The sequence below is a fragment of the Nicotiana tabacum genome, chromosome 3 (assembly GCF_000715075.1).
Source record: "Nicotiana tabacum cultivar K326 chromosome 3, ASM71507v2, whole genome shotgun sequence".
In the NCBI taxonomy this organism is placed as follows: Eukaryota; Viridiplantae; Streptophyta; class Magnoliopsida; order Solanales; family Solanaceae; genus Nicotiana; species Nicotiana tabacum.
In genome coordinates this window covers 188,056,829-188,068,045 of record NC_134082.1, presented here as the reverse complement: position 1 = coordinate 188,068,045, position 11,217 = coordinate 188,056,829, and the positions used below count along the sequence as shown (strand labels likewise).

General features: G+C 37.3%; 1 protein-coding gene across 1 annotated transcript; it reads right to left on the bottom strand.

Moving 5' to 3' along the window:
- Positions 1–953: 953 nt before the first annotated feature.
- LOC107831048 (uncharacterized) lies at positions 954–2,994 on the bottom strand. The gene is made up of 2 exons (XM_016658762.2): positions 2,235–2,994; positions 954–1,642 (listed from the first exon to the last, which is right to left on the bottom strand). Exons 1-2 carry the CDS (start codon positions 2,860–2,862, stop codon positions 1,215–1,217), a joined length of 1,056 nt encoding a protein of 351 aa, XP_016514248.1. The 5' UTR covers positions 2,863–2,994; the 3' UTR covers positions 954–1,214.
- Between the last annotated feature and the right edge of the window lie 8,223 nt (positions 2,995–11,217).

The window sequence follows — 11,217 nt, the reverse complement described above, 5'->3', positions numbered from 1 at the left end:
ATGAGTTTGGCTTTACATAAGAATTTTTTTCTTGCGGGAAAATTTGACCCAAAAGATGGGGACAAATTGCAAGTTGGAAAATCTAAGGTTAATCCAAATCCACCGACAGTTTGTGAAGAGCCAAACAACTATGTCAGTAGTAAGTTGTTACACGTTTTGGTGCCCTTTCCTCCCCCATATCTCCTCACTCAAACATATGTCTCAACTCCGAAGCTTCCAAAACGCCCATTGGCGGAAAAAAATATGACTTTTCTAATTTAATTTTTATGCATTGACGCTATAAAAAGGAGCATTGGAGTAACATTAAAGTTGTTTTATATGACCTATAAATAACGAGCAGAAAAACACCACTTGAAGACGCTGAAAATAGCACAAAATTAAAGAACCCTACAAACACAAAACTATAAGGAAATCTCCATTTAGCTGTTAGGAGGCTTCAACATGCACCTGATGTTTGCTCCAAAAGATGAAAAAACTCTTTACAAAATTAAATTCTATTGTCCTAGGCTACACAAGTTTCATTGACATGCACAACCTTTTTCTTTTTCCATGGTAAAGAGGTGGGTTTTACTTAATCAACTTGAAATACAACTTTTTCGAATTGAGTCAATAAATTAGCGTTTAGACACTTAATCTTGAAAAGTTTCTGAGTTTGTAGACCTTCCACCGTATATGTCAAGTATTCTATATCTTCCACCGTATTTAATTCCTACCTTTTAGATGATTAGGATATTAATTCCAGTATAAAAATTTAAAATTGTATTTATTCACTGTTTAATTATTGATATTAGCTAATCCAAGTATAAATTCTATACTAAGGCACCATCCGCAATAATTCTAAGTCATTAAACGAATTAAATAATGAAGTTCATAAAATATACACTAATACACCATCTGCAACAACTGTAACTACACTATATTCGATTTTCTTCATTTAATAAATTATATCAATAAAAGAACAATTCACTGTATTTGATTTATCCACTTTAATTTGTACAGTAAGAGGTTCCCTATACTTCCTATTTTCAATACATGAATATCAAACAAGAACTAGTCACCCAAAAACCAAAAAAGTTAAATCCATATTGCAAACCCCTTTCTTTTTTGTTCCCTTTTTTTTTCTTTGTCAACCTTTTCTTTTAAAAGGAAAAAAAACCCTTCTTTTTTTTACTGGAAATGAAGATTAAAAAAGAGTAATTTACTAAGACGTTACTTTAGACGCCACGGTTAATCATCTCCATGTACTGCTGCATAGACTGTTGTCTCTGCATTCTCATATCTTCATTGAACTTCTTGATAAACGCCTCCACTCGCCGATTCAACTCGTCGGCACTCGGTGACGGCTCTTTCACCAGCTTCGCTGCCGACGGAGACGGCGAAGCCGACGGCGAGTCGTAGTTTGTTCGGTCCTTAAACGTCTCCGACTTAAGCACGTGCCTCTGCTGCTGCGGCTGTTGAAAGGTGGTGGAATTCTCGTTTTCCTCCGGAGCGTCCACCGTCACGTGACGTCTGTGGTCTTGAAAGGTGTCTGATTTCTTCAGGTGTCTCGTGAGTGGCACGTGACGCCCCTCTGTTATCATCTTCCATGTGTTCTCTAATGTCTCCGGCTTTTTCGACCTCGCCACCCTCAGTGCCTTCAGCCCTGAAATTGTCCATTTATTTATTTCTGATATTAATTTCAAAATTTTATTTAATAGAAGTTGCAAAGATAGATACTTTATCTGAATAAATGGATAGGAACAAGAGATAAGGGTTCTAGTGTGACGTCGACGCGATTTTCAGATGACGCCATTTGCGGCGTTTGCTTTATATAGCTAACAATATACTCATGTACTTTTTCTCGTCACGTCCCGTTTTATGTAAGGATTCAGGGAAAAAAGGGATGAAAATACCTTATTTTTATGTGAATTGGAAATTCGAAAAGGCTTTTTAAATAATAAATTTTAAACTATTGAATATATATAACATAAAATACATTTTTGTTTACTTTGTTTCATGAATTTATGTGACACAATTAATATTTAAATGTCAAAAATTAATTTTTGCTTTTACTATTTATAAAAATATTTTAAATACTACCTATTTCAAATTACTATATTTTTTTTCTTATATCAAAAATTCAAACATATAAAAATATTTGAAATTCTTTTATGCCAAAAAGAAAATGTCGTGACTTCAAATATAGTCTAGTAGTAAATGAGCACTAAATAAAAAGGTTAGTAGTTTTCACGTACCTTCTGGACTCGTTTTCACAGGCGGTTTCCGGTTACCAAACCTAGAAGAAACCAGAGGTTTCTCCGTCGCCTTCAGTAGAAGAAGCTCAGTTTCAGTGTCAGCTTCCGGCGCTGGAGCCACAACAGATTTCGAAATCACAATCGCATCACTGTCAACAGGCTCATCATTCACACCTTCATCTGCAGGATTCACATCCACAATACTAGAGCCGTTCACCACCACAGGCTTAACCTCCAACACCAGCGGTTCGTTCACCGGCAGCGGCGAGGCCGCCTCCAACACTTCCTTCACTTCACTTTGGACTGAATGAAGCCCCGAATGAGCAATCGCTATCAAATCTGACTGTGGAGGTGTTCTAGCAGTAATCAACGGCTGAAATTGATCGCTGGAGCTGGACTCCTTATGGTTCGAGGAACGAGAAGTGGCGGCGATGATGATGATAATACCGTTGATCACAACGTAGAGATACGGAGGCTTAAGCCAAGCTATAACGGCACTCCAAATAGTTGGGAGTTCGTAAAAAACTAACGGAATAGACGCTTTTAATACCATCGCTAAGGAAACTGCACCAATTGATATTAGTACAACCTTAAGCGATAGAATTAAACTGTTCGTCGACGGCGCCATTTTAATTTCTTCGATAACCTTACCGAAATTATTTGCTTTCCAGTGAGTGTTTTGAGTTTTCCGGTGAGTGTTAATAACTGTAAAGGAATCAAAGGAAGAGCAGGTGAAGTGGATTGGTTATGGAAAAGTGCTTTGGGGGTTGAGGAGTATAAATAATCGTGGAGGCTCGGGGACGCGGTTTGTGGGTTATGATGAAATCTGGACCGTTGATAGGGGTAAAAGAGAGGTTTGATTCTGGGCTGAGCTGGATCAAGAGTTGCCACTTGTGAAGGATGAAGGCTGGCCCACGTGTTTGCTGATTTACGGTATTTATTATTATGGATAAAGCAAATTGTTTTGTAATTTAATGGTTTTATTAAATTTGCTGTTAATTTTTCTAGAGATAACGAGCTTTTAGTTTTAGATATCTTGGGTGGAGCTCGAAAATGATGTTTGAAAATGGAATAATTTATATCTAAAGAGTATTAGATCATTAATTTTTTTTTGACAAAGTGAAAAAGAATATTCAAACGGGTATATTAGGTGAGCTGTGTTTTTGTCGCTGGCAAAAGGGAAAAGGAAAAGAAAAATAAAACAAATTGATGTACTTAAGTCTTGAAAATGTCAAAATCGAACTCTTGAGCTATTTTATGTAAAAGGAAAAATAAGTAAGCCGTATATCCAAAACACCAAAGAAATTGTTCATATTAGAAGAAGAAGAAGCAAATTGCACCTAAAAGATGCATGCACTTATATCATTTACCTTTCTTTTCAGTCATCTTTCTCATATTAAGCTCCCAAGTTGGCTGCAAATAAATCTTATGTATAAGAAAACAAAAATAAAACGAATTTTCCAACGAACTGGATGGAAGTTTTATTTAAGTATTGGTCATTAGGCTATTACAAGAGTCATGTGAATTAAGGTGCATGTCAAAAAATAAATAATTCTGAACTGTTTCGTATAGGTAATTTTCTGTAGTCTTAACTATGCAGTTTGCATCACTAACCTGAATTATTTTGAGATTTGGCACAGATTCAAAGTAAAGCTTCTTTCTTTAATTTACAAGTGGAATGGCGTGTGGGGTGTGGCAGTGAAATGAATGCAAGTGTAACTCAGAGCTGGCAGAAAAATCTTTCTAGAAATGTAAAGTTTCCTGCTAAAGTCAGGTAAATTTTCTTAACATGCAAGTAGTACTTCAGAGTACTATATTATTCTTGACGTGTCAACAACTTTTTGAATATTAAATATTCAGCGACACCCACACACATACACACTTTTATAACGGTCAATTTAAGGACCGTTAGTAGCGGAACTTTGGTAGCGTGATTTAGAAGCCCGGTCCTATGTGGCTCCATTTCTCATTCTCACAAACACAACTGACTTATGGACCCGACAATGGGGTACACCCCTAGCCGACCAACTGCTTATTGCTACTTTTCTTTCTCAATCTATATTTTCCCAAAGGCAAACGAATGCTTGAAGAGGGAGTGAAATTACCTTATCCTAAACTTCGCAGGGAGGGTTTACTCGGATTACAACAACGACAATTACATATGCAGTGTAATTTTTTTATAAGTGAGGTCTAAAAAGAATAGTGTGTACGTATAGATCTTAACCTTATTTATCTTGTGAAGATAGAGAAACTGATCATGTTTCCGATAGACCCTTCGCTCAAGGAAAACATAATCATATCAGTTTAAAAAAAAGATACGGCGGTGAAGAAGCCATGAGAAAAAACATAGTAACTACAACCAGAAAATAAGATAACCAAAGCAACAGAAACAACAAGTAATAATAGAAATCTAAGAATATGAAATACTAGACTACACTAGTATTACTTGTAAAGGAAAAGCAATGTAGGTATAAAAGAGAAATGCGTTCGACTACTTACTAATCTACTACCATATTCCTCTAAATCCTTATTGTTAGAACATGCGCAGCGGAAGCAAGCATACAAACCATGCATCAAATACATGTAAACTAGACAATGCAATAATAACGAGATTTGAAGCACTAACCTCTTGAAATAGTTGCACAAATCTTCCAAACAGCAAGAATCCAGGACTGCAGTCTTCTGTTATTTGCCTAGTAAAACCTTAGATGATTTTGCTTTGGATGGGCAAGAACAATACAACTCTAAAAGGTGAGTTAATGGGTGAAATTAGTCTTCCTTTAATAGAGTTATTTTGACCGAAAATCCTCCTCCAAAAAAGTGAAGGATTCTCCTTCTATAAGAAGAATCCTACTTCAACTCTATTAGATGATATTTCTCCCAAGTCACTTTTTACCCAAGTCTTGTCCAGGTTTTTACTAGGTATAGCTGTATGGGTCTGAATTTGACCGACCACGACCTGCAGTGAGCACGACAGACGGCCGAACACCTGCGAGTTGATGCCTAGAAGGGTACGACCTTGTAGTAAGAGAAAAAATAATAAGACCTCGGTGGTAGAGTAAGCATATTAGGGGACATTGAGAATATTCCTAAAAAAAGATCTTTTGCATGTCGTTTCACGAACCTTGAATGAAAAAGGATATTTAAAGGGGGAGACTCAAGGGAAACTTACCAATCTTGAATGAAAAAAAACTTTGCAACTCTCTTCTTTTTACCTATTATTATTCTAGAGATTATTATCTTCAACTACGATTTACCCCTTCATCTTCGATTGATTTGTTCAAAAAGGTCTTAACATCTTTTGAGTCAAACAATTTGGCACTGTCTATAGGGATTTCCATAGTTGAAATCATAGTTCTCATCTAGGTTCTTGAAAGTGACGATTACTGTTCTTCAAACCTCATAAAAACCAACAATGGCGGAAAAAAAAGTGAGGCTTGTCACACCTCCTTTTTCCGCCCCGGCGGGGGTGCAGGGAGTTTTCTCCAATTAAAGGACAGTCGAAACGGGATTTGTTTGTTTGTTTCAGAGTCGCCACCTGGGAATTTTAAGGCGTCCCTAGTCACCGGTTTTAATCCCTGAATCGAGGAGAATATGACTCTGTTTATTATTCTGCGAACCAGAAATCCTGAGTAAGGAATTCTGTTAATCCGGAAGAAGGTGTTAGGCATTTCCGAATTCCGTGGTTCTAGCACGGTCGCTCAACTGTTTTTATTATCGGCTTAATTATCTTGATTTTACTAAATACGTTTTTATTGCATGATTTTACTACCCCTTTTACTTATTGTTTACAATTATATAAACGAACTACGCGTACGTATATTCGTATTATATACCTTCCATAATTACGGGGATCATGTCACGCATACGTGTATACAATATAATTGACCATATTATATCCTTTATTACAAATCCATATGTTCGTGATTTAAAATAGAATTAAGGACGTCACCACCCTTATATTTAAACAATGAACTGCACATCCCGGGTTATATGAAATTATTTTACATCCTCGAAGAAATCCCTTTTATTAAAATGTTCAGTCGAAGTTGCGCGAACGCATAATTCGAATTGCTTTTAGCAATATAATCAGGTTACGCGAACGTATTCCTAATTACGCCAAATATTCTTAATGGTATTATGGGTTTTCCACGAATTGTTTATTATATCTACACATTTTATATGAAAATCCTGAGAAATTCACATTTAAGGGATGCCTTTAAATTTTTTAAAAAGAATTCACAACTTATTAAATGTTGCCCGTCGATTATAATTTCCGAGTATAAATTATATTCATCCAAACTATTCAAATTCAAAGAAAAGAATAAAAATATGATTAATACTATTTTTAGCAAATACAACATATATATATGCCAAAGAATGAATTGTATATGAAATTAACAAAAATGATTTATGAAGGGAAGAAGTATTTTTGAACAATTTTTCATTATTTTTATTTAGTGCAAATTCTATTTCTAATTACCATTGATATAAAGTGTTGCAATTTGTGCTTGTACATCTCATCTTATTCTCATATGCTTGCTTTTAATCTAATAGGCCTTTCTTTTTTAAGTGCTGCCTGGACCCCTTTCTTCTTTTAAAATCAGAAAGTTCCATTAACATTTGCTTTTGAATACTTTAAGTGATCTTATCCTGATTCTAAGCAGCCCCATTACCCTTTATTTCCCATTATCACTTTAAATAATAGCCATTAACTTCCACTTTCAGCACACTACTATTAATATATTACCCTCATTGTTTTAACTGTTTCATTCCCGAAAATGTCCCAGATTTCCTACTGTAATTACTGTCCCAGATTTTAACAAGTTATCTGAATTTAAACTTGTCTAGCAGCTAAAAACCAATTCCTAATGATTAACCTCCTAATACAATTGTATTTACCCAACCTTTGTAAACTTGAATTCAGAACTAACATCATAACAACATTACACTCAAATTATTATAACAATTCAAACTGAACTTCAACATTGAACCAGAATCAGGCAAACACAGGAGCATTGTCAATATACTGACAATGCCCTGAAACTCAATGCTCAGAAATCAACACTCATACAACATCCATTTGACGGATTTTATTGAACTATAAACAAAGATGTTTTAATTGTCGAGTATTAATTAAACTGATTATCAAATAAGAAACAACTGATTACAACAAAATAATCCATTCAAAACAGGTTGTTTCAGTCAATATTTTCAAAAACAAGATTTACAATACAACTAATCGACGAACTTAATCGAGTCGATTACACACATTGTAATTAATCACAACCAACAGAAACAATTCATATTTGGATTAAGTAGATGGGTAGGAGACAGAATCCATAGAACAAATAAACAAAAATATGGAAAAAATTACACAGGTTATTAAAACAAACAAAATACACGTAGAATACACAAAAGAAATAGAAAAAATACCTCTGAACCTTCAAATTCAACCGGACTTGAACTCAACTTGAATTCGGGTTTTTGAAATCAAACAGACCTTAGTCGAAGTATTTTCAACTGAAAATACTTTGACTAAGGTCGATTAAACCTCAATCCTTCGTTTGAATTTAAAAAAATTCCAAGATTAGAAAATTTAGGGTTTCAGATCTTGGATTTTAAATCCGAACATTTCCGGGTAGATTCGAAGGGAACCAAAGATGACACAAGGGTGAGGGAAGCCTAAGGGTCATTTGGTGTTAATTTGGAGGGAATCTGAGTAGGGTTAGGTTTCATTCGAATCTTCAAATGAAGATTAGAGTATTTCCATGAAGATTCGAACCATGCTACTAACAGATCAGTGATGAGGATGGATAGGGGATGCTATGGTGTTAATTAAGGGCTGTTTGGTTTAGATCCGAGTTTGGCTCTAATCTTCAAATGAAGATTCGAGAACCTTCAGGAGGATTCGAGCCAAGTGGCTAACATATTTGGATAGAGGATGTTCAGGGGGTTCTGGGGTGTTAAGGTGGTGACCGGCGGCGTTGTTGCTGCCGGGTTTCAGGCGGTGGGGAATGAGGGCGGCTAGGGTTAGGGTGTGATTTCGGAGGGGATGATGAACAGTTGAGAGGAGGGGGTGTTTAGTTAGGGGCCGGGGTAGGGGTTTGGGCCTTATATAGGGGTGGGATGGATTGATCTCATCCGTTGGATCAATTAAGATGCACGGTTGAGATCAATTCACTTAACCAAACGTTGTCGTTTGGTTGAAATTCGGGGTCAGGCTGGATCGGGTCAAAGGGTCGGGTAAAGGGTTACAGGTAAGGGGGTGAGATCTCCGCCGTTGGATTGATTCAATCCAACGGTCCTTGATGAAGCGTGACCAAACGCTGTCGTTTTGGCTCGTGTAAATTGGACCAGACAGGTTTGTTTGGACTGGGCTTATGGGGCTCATTTTGTTTGGGCTTGGATTTAGGTCCAGGTCCGATTTTCTTTTTTACAACTTATATATTTTTTTTATTTTCTAATTTTATTGTTAATCATTAAAATCTTAATTAAAATTATAAAAACAAAAATTACCCTTCCAAAGATATTAATTACCTTTTAACAATTAATTAACACACAGACCAAACATTAATCACATAGTGAAATATTTAAAATAGAACAAATGCATATTTTGTGATTTTATTTTGAATCAATTATTAAATGTATAATTAAATCCTAGATATGCATGAAACATATATTTTTATTTTAATTTTCATTTTGTTATGACAAAGTAAACATTTACAGATATAACACAAATATTTAACAAACACCACGCAAATTCAAAAATTGCACAGTAAAAGAAATTTATTTTATTTTTGATTTATTTTGGAGTAGTTTTCGTGAGGCAAAAATCACGTGCTCACAGCTGCCCCACTTTGTGCGGAAACTCAACGAGTTTTCGTGCAAAGATAAAGTGAGCGGATACGAGCGATTTTTACCCGTTCAAATACTCCGTGGGAAGCATTTTTTGAAAGATTTGACCGAACCCCTGCTTCAAAGGTTTCCTATATATCCTTGGCTATAAAGGAATCAGGTCAATGTAGTTCGGAAAGTTTTGGGTAGCTGGGACTACCATGGAACTGTGATGTTACTGCTACTTCGTGCTGTTTTAACTGCTTGCTGACCTCCTTATTACACCTTGCTTTAAAGTTAATACAAAAAGCTAAACTAGACTATGGTACATGAATTATAAAATCTTATCTAGATCATGCCCTTGCGTTTCTTGTTGTCTTGATATCTTGGTGACTCTTGGGCATTTGGCTTATTCTGTATTCCTTTTCATTGTGTCCCATACTTTCTTTATCTGTTTGGGACTCTTGTTGTTTCCTGCTGGGGACTTTGTTGGACTCCTCTGCTTTATTGACTCTAAGTGTGCTCCTTTCTCATATGAGCGGGCTTTTGACGTCAACACTTCAATTGTATTCCCTTGTTCTCCAGGTGGGTGCCTGACTTCGGCTGTTTTAATTGTATTCCCTTGTTCTCCAGGTGGGCGCCTGACTGCTTCTTTTCTTTCTTCATCCTCATTCTCCAGGTGGACGCCTGACTTTTTTAATTCTCATCCTCATTCTCCAGGTGGACGCCTGACTTCTTCAACTCTTTGTCCTCATTCTCCAGGTGGACGCCTGATTTCTTCAATTCTCATCCTCATTCTCCAGGTGGACGCCTGATTTCTTCAATTCTCATCCTTATTCTCCAGGTGGACGCCTGATTTCTTCTTCATCCTCATTCTCCAGGTGGACTCCTGACTTCTTCAATTCTCATCCTCATTCTCCAGGTGGACGCCTGACTTCTTCAATTCTTATCCTCATTCTCCAGGTGGACGCCTGACTTCTTTAATTCTCATCCTCATTCTCCAGGTGGACGCCTGATTTCTTCAATTCTCATCCTCATTCTCCAGGTGGACGCCTGATTTCTTCATTTCTTCATCCTCATTCTCCAGGTGGACGCCTGATTTCTTCAATTCTCATCCTCATTCTCCAGGTGGACGCCTGACTTCTTTAATTCTCATCCTCATTCTCCAGGTGGACGCCTGATTTCTTCAATTCTCATCCTCATTCTCCAGGTGGATGCCTGACTTCTTCAATTCTCATCCTCATTCTCCAGGTGGACGCCTGATTTCTTTAATTCTCATCCTCATTCTCCAGGTGGACGCCTGACTTCTTTTTAACTTCTTCATCCTCATTCTCCAGGTGGACGCCTGACTTTTTCTTAATTTCTTTATCCTCATTCTCCAGGTGGACGCCTGACTTCTTTAATTCTCATCCTCATTCTCCAGGTGGACGCCTGACTTCTTCTTTAATTCTTCATCCTCGTTCTCTAGGTGGACGCCTGACTTCTTCTTTTCTCATCCTCATTCTCCAGGTAGACGCCTGATTTCTTTAATTCTCATCCTCATTCTTCAGGTGGACGCCTGACTTCTTTAATTCTCATCCTCATTCTCCAGGTGGACGCCTGATTCCTTTTTTAATTCTTCATCCTCGTTCTCCAGGTGGACGCCTGATTCCTTCTTTTCTCATCCTCATTCTCCAGGTGGACGCCTGATTTCTTTAATTCTCATCCTCATTCTCCAGGTGGACGCCTGACTTCTTTAATTCTCATCCTCGTTCTCCAGGTGGACGCCTGATTCCTTCTTAGTTCTTCATCCTCGTTCTCCAGGTGGACGCCTGATTCCTTCTTTTCTCATCCTCATTCTCCAGGTGGACGCCTGATTTCTTTAATTCTCATCCTCATTCTCCAGGTGGACGCCTGACTTCTTTAATTCTCATCCTCGTTCTCCAGGTGGACGCCTGATTCCTTCTTTAATTCTTCATCCTCGTTCTCCAGGTGGACGCCTGACTTCTTCTTTTCTCATCCTCATTCTCCAGGTGGACGCCTGATTTCTTTAATTCTCATCCTCATTCTCCAGGTGGACGCCTGACTTCTTTAATTCTCATCCTCGTTCTCCAGGTGGACGCCTGATTCCTTCTTTAATTCTTCATCCTCGTTCTCCAGGTGGACG

What these genes read in the sequence shown, in the direction of transcription:
- LOC107831048 (XM_016658762.2), bottom strand. Translation starts at nt 2,862, where the DNA reads ATGGCGCCGTCGACGAACAGTTTAATTCTATCGCTTAAGGTTGTACTA. An exon ending in TGTGAAAACGAGTCCAGAAG is followed by an intron (nt 1,643 to 2,234) that starts GTACGTGAAAAC and finishes GGACAATTTCAG; the next exon opens with GGCTGAAGGCACTGAGGGTG.